At 36.8% G+C, this 5428-nt stretch overlaps 1 protein-coding gene across 2 annotated transcripts; it reads left to right on the top strand.

Moving 5' to 3' along the window:
• The first annotated feature begins 3194 nt into the window (after nt 1-3194).
• On the top strand, nt 3195-4985 carry LOC137735600 (cyclic pyranopterin monophosphate synthase, mitochondrial). 2 transcript variants are annotated; one of them, XM_068475030.1, is made up of 3 exons: nt 3195-3275; nt 3663-3796; nt 4105-4985. In XM_068475030.1, the coding sequence occupies exons 2-3, from the start codon at nt 3692-3694 to the stop codon at nt 4693-4695; spliced, it is 696 nt and encodes a 231-aa protein (XP_068331131.1). In that variant the 5' UTR covers nt 3195-3275; nt 3663-3691; the 3' UTR covers nt 4696-4985. The 2 variants fall into 2 exon arrangements, with proteins under 2 accessions (XP_068331131.1, XP_068331132.1); XM_068475031.1 differs by lacking the exon at nt 3195-3275 and having other exon boundaries at nt 3383-3796.
• The last annotated feature ends 443 nt before the right edge of the window (nt 4986-5428 follow it).

Genomic DNA, 5428 nt, shown 5'->3' with positions numbered 1-5428 from the left:
GGTGCCGACGATTCGTGAACTTTGCAGAATTAGCAGCCTTGTCTTCAGGCTCGAGAATCCAAAGGCCAAAACTTGTTCTTTCCTCGATCGCAATCGCAAGATCAAGAAGTTAGCAACGCGCTCAACGCAACATCAACAAATTGAATTCCTCGGCTAGGTTCGGTCAACGAGTTAGCACGCGTTGCATCAACCAAAGGACGTAGTTAGCTCATTAGTTACTCGGCTTGCGCGCCACGTAGGCTTTGTAATTTTTAGGGTCAACAACTATATATGTTTTTAAAACAAGGGGTTAATATGTTCAGAAAAATATCGTTTTTTCGTATTATTAGTATTATTATAAATTATGGTCCACTCACCTTTTCTGTTTTGCGCTCCCTTAGGACGTAGCGACAAAGAGTACGACCCGAGCTTCAAGGCATTTCCCTATCAGTGACCTTATGTCTCTCCACTTGAGTATAGACCCTTTTTACGATCCTTGTTACTTGTTGTTTTACTTTGCTCTAGCACTTTCGTTTAGTAGTATGCTCTGGACATATTTATGATTGTCAAATACCTTGTTTCGTTCATGTTTAAATTGAATGTATTGTTTTTATTACTTCTTAATGTTGCGTATTCGTTGTGAATGTTGTTTCTTGCTTAGTTTTTGAATTGCTTGTTCCTTCATATCTTCATTGATTCACACTCATGGCTTTCGTCACCCTTGGATGTCGACCAGCACGTGTCATCCAGGTGTCATTTGGATATCTGAGTTGGGGCGTGTTCATTTCATATCCGAGCATGCAAGTCATTAGCATTGATTTTTTACGTGAGGAGCATTCAACAATATGTGAGGTGCCAATAAATCAATTTTTTTAAGGAAATTTTGGTTGTATTGGAGAATTTTTTTATTATTATTACAAATAACTGCATTTGAAATATTCATACATTATTTAATAGACTGCTTTATTAGTCAGGAAAAGATAGTACAAATAATAGCCGCATACTATCCGTACCCAAACATGAATATCAACAACTTTTGCTGTATATTTAAGAAACACACAATATCTGATTACTCTCACGGGGCATAAATTACAATAAAGATGCAAAAACATCAACAATCCTAACTATATGCAACATCAGCCAAAAAGAGCATGCAAGGTAGGCATTTGATACCAATGGTGTGGGGTGGGCCTCGATAAAAAAAACATTTTCAAATAAAATTACGTGAGACAAAACTTCATGATAAAAGAAAAAAAGCGTCACGTATGCCAGATTTCTTGGAAATTATCTCTCAAAATTGTTTTTTTTTCCTACAATCCACGAAGTTGTTGATTTTTTTATGCCTAAGTAATGTAGTTTAATAAAATTCCCATACAGGCCTCCTGTATTTTTCAACAATTGATTAGAATTCTTAATTCTTCGTTGAATTAAAGTTTTCTCACAATTGTAAGAATTTGTTTTGGAATAACACAACACTCAGCCTACTCTCATTCCGCGTTCATCCGTGGGTGGTACTATCCACACGCTTCTTTTTATCTTTTACATACTCTCAATTTTCGATCGTCGAATCAAAAAATTTGAAAATGATCAAAATACCTAAATTAATTAATATATATGAAAGGTGATAAGAGTTGGGTAGATAGCACTGCTCTATTTTTAGTGGTTCAAGTTTCACTTAGGAAAAAACAACATGTATTTTTAGTGGTCTTCACACGAAATTGTGGGTATTATGGTTTGTTGTGAGTGGATGAACATTTTATTGTAAAAGTATATTTGTAAATATTTTATTATTGTAAAAAAAAAAAAAAAAAAAAAAAAAAAAAGAGTATTATTAGGCTTATTATATTAACGCCCCACAAATTGTTGAATAAACCTTACATACTTAATACACCCTACATTTGCTTTTTCAATTAAAAATTATCTTAATACACCTCACATACTTCTCCATAATACCCTCACACCCCACATTCTTTATATGCACCTTACATTTTCTGCATGCACCCCATATTTTCTATACACCCCACATTTCTCAAATCTTATAAAGCTTTTAATTTGGACAAAAAATGCTGACTGGAATTTTGACAAAAGATGCTGCTTGAGATTTAAAGCATATGTGGGTTGTTTTTAATTCCACCATTAAAATCCATGTGTAAGATCCCACATCGGTTGGGTGAGGGTTGGTCTCTGGCCTTATATGTACATACTCATCTCTTCCTAGCATGACTCATTTTGGGTGGAAGCCCAAGAACAAAACCGTGAGGGCGTGGCTCAAAGCGGACAATATCTTGCTACGGCGGGACTGGGATGTGACAATTTGGTATCAAAGCTAGACTCACCGTTCATTGGAGTATGCCGATGAGGGCGTCAGGTCCCTAAGAGGGGTGGATTGTAAGATCCCACATCAGTGGGATGAGGGTTGGTCTCTGGCCTTATATGTACATGCCTATCTCTTCCTAGCATGACGCGTTTTGGGTGGAAGCCCAAGAACAAAACCGTGAGGGCGTGGCCCAAAGTGGACAATATATTGCTATGGTTGGACTAGGATGTGACACCATGTTGTATGTTTTTAATATTTGGTGCTAATTTTTCATGCAATCTTTGTAATCCCTAAAAGATGAATACAAACATAGAAGCTAGAATAACACATCAAAAGCAAGATTAAATAATTATAGATGTCGTCAAAATCACTAAAACAATAAAAAAATATGAAGTCTTATCTCATGTGAAGCTTCCGAAATATCAATTTTGTGTTTCATTCGTCAAAAATAATTTTTTTCAATCAACATATTTGTAGTTTCATTGATTAGGATTTTGTTCAACAATGGAGGGTCGGAGGAGTTTTGATGGTTGAAGAAAATAAATAATACGTTAAAAGTAATTTGGGGTGTATGTAGATATATATATATATATATATATATATATATATATATTTTTTTTTTTTAAACCTAATAAGGTCAAAATTGTCATTGCATAGTAGGGTAAATAAGTTATTTAATATTAAATTTTAATGTGGGGTGTATTCAATATTTTGTGGGGTGCTAATATAAAAAGCTTATTATTATTATCACTTGAAACTTTCGATATTAAAAAATAAATAAATAAATAAAAAGACATTTTGGAGTGCGGATAACATTACAAAAAAAAAAAAAAAAAAAAATTTGTGCCTGAAAGGATTAATAATTGGCTTCTCTTGGGCCTTTTCGTGATGCCCATTTGGCAAAGCCCTCAAGAAAAATGCGAAGCAAACCCAGCAAAGACCGTGTTCTTGGCCAATCGCTGCTTTCTCTTCCTCTCAGGTACGTGCGTGCTTTTACTACCTGGCTCCATGTTAATGCGCAGAGCTGTAGACACGACGCGTTAAGCGTGGCTAAATATAATTTCCTCGCACTTTCTTTTCACTTCCAATGAACACAGATCTTAAGTTGTTTTTTCCGTGTGAATTCCCGATTTCCCTGGTTTTTAACCTGATGACCATAACGTGTTTGATGAATTGCCTGACCGAGAACTGGGTTTTATAATTTATGCATCTCTCTCACTCGATCATTCATATTTGTAGCAAAAATGTTGCATTCAAATGAAGTTTAATGTCTTCCAAAAGGTTAGGCAACTAATGTGAGTATGTTTTTGTCTTTCTACATTGTTGAAAGGCCAAATAGAGTTTGATATTGTTCCGGTACTTGCAGCTGAAATTTGAAGTCGAGTTGTACCGGAAATGTTTCTTCAGAGGCTCGCGGTATCATCTTTCCGCTCGAGAAGGTTTTTTAGTAGTAACAGTGGTAACAATGATCTTGCAAGAACTATTGCTGAGCTTAATAAGGTAATGTATTGTGTATGCTTCTTATTTACGAATGCTGAGTTACGAAAATGAACTGCCTTCCTTTTTCGCTTTGCTATTAGATTCAACCAATTACGCCCACGGTGGCAGACAATGGGGATTGGAAAATAGAATCCACTGCCATAAAATTTATCTTATATGCAGAACTTCAATTTGAGCTTTCTTATTGATCTCGAGAAGTATTTCGTAGTTGTTCTACTCGATACCTTATGTCGAAAACTCTCTTTTGAAGAACTTCAATAAGGCAACTTGCAACATAATTCCATGTATTAACAATATCCTGGTTTCAGGAAATGGAATCGGTATTTGGTGAACATCCAGCAAGTGGACCCCCAAGTTTTCCAAATAACGATTCTATGGCTCAAGAACCCCAATTAGCACCTCAAGAAGAGGGCGAAAACGAACTTGTCCTAACTCACATTGGCAGTACAGGGGAAGCGCAAATGGTGGATGTTTCTCCCAAACAAAGCAGTAAGAGAACTGCCATTTCTAGCGGCAAGGTAATTCTTGGAAAGCAGGTGTTTGATTTGGTTGTAGCTAACCAGATGGCCAAGGGTGATGTCCTTAGCGTGGCAAAAATTGCTGGAATAAGTGGAGCAAAGCACACAAGTAATCTCATCCCACTATGCCACAACATACCACTGACCCATGTTAGCGTTAATTTGTCGCTAAATCCGCAGGATTTCAGCGTGGACATTGAAGCGGAAGCCAGTTCAACAGGGAAAACAGGGGTTGAAATGGAAGCAATGACAGCAGTGAGCGTTGCTGGGCTAACAGTGTATGATATGTGCAAGGCTGCTTCGAAATCTGTACAGATCACGGATATTCGACTCGAGAGTAAAACTGGTGGGAAGAGTGGGGACTGGTCCAGGGAGGAGTAATGCTGCAGTGATGTGTGTGTGCAGAAGATTATAGTGCAGGACGTCACTGTCTGCAACTTAATGCTTTTGCGCAAGATGCCACATTGTAATGAAAGCACTCCATTTTTGGGTAACGTGGAGTATGAATTGGGTATCTTTCCTTTCTCAAGAGAAAGCTAGTTGTGAGTTGTGACCAAACAAAATGGAAAAAATAAATGGCTAGCTACAATGCTTTTGGCTCATTATTGTAAGGAGTCATTCACAAATCAGAGTTTGATGTATGTGCATAAGTTTTTTGAATGGTGGTTTTAATGAGGTATTTTTATTTGGCTGAATTGCATTAATAATCCTTCTAGTTTACTCGGATTTATACTTCCATTCTTTTAGGTTTTTCTGGTGCACTTTAGTCCTTGTAGTTTCGTTCAGTTAACATTGTAAGTCCAATCCGTCAAACGAGCCAAAGTTCCTCCCAACTGGGTCTTTCAAAAGAGAAGATTTGTATCAAATTGAATGGAAGAATCAACGTAATCGACGGATTGAACTAAAGTGAAAACAAAACGAAACTGCAAAGCCACGAAAATGATCAGCAACAAAAACTACAGAGACGAAAGTGAAAATTCGAGTAAATTACAAGAACTGACACTCTTTAGTGCCTGCTTTGCCCCCACACGGTTTGATGTAAGCAGGCTTCATCTGAAAAGAAGTTAACATCTCAAGCAAATTTTGTCCAGTCTGATAAGCCTTATTTCTTCTT

Source organism: Pyrus communis, chromosome 5 (assembly GCF_963583255.1).
Source record: "Pyrus communis chromosome 5, drPyrComm1.1, whole genome shotgun sequence".
NCBI classification, from domain to species: Eukaryota; Viridiplantae; Streptophyta; class Magnoliopsida; order Rosales; family Rosaceae; genus Pyrus; species Pyrus communis.
The sequence above is the reverse complement of the archived record's forward strand: the minus strand, read 5'-3'. Positions and strand labels throughout refer to the sequence as shown.

What these genes read in the sequence shown, in the direction of transcription:
- LOC137735600 (XM_068475030.1), top strand. Translation starts at nt 3,692, where the DNA reads ATGTTTCTTCAGAGGCTCGCGGTATCATCTTTCCGCTCGAGAAGGTTT. An exon ending in CTATTGCTGAGCTTAATAAG is followed by an intron (nt 3,797 to 4,104) that starts GTAATGTATTGT and finishes TCCTGGTTTCAG; the next exon opens with GAAATGGAATCGGTATTTGG.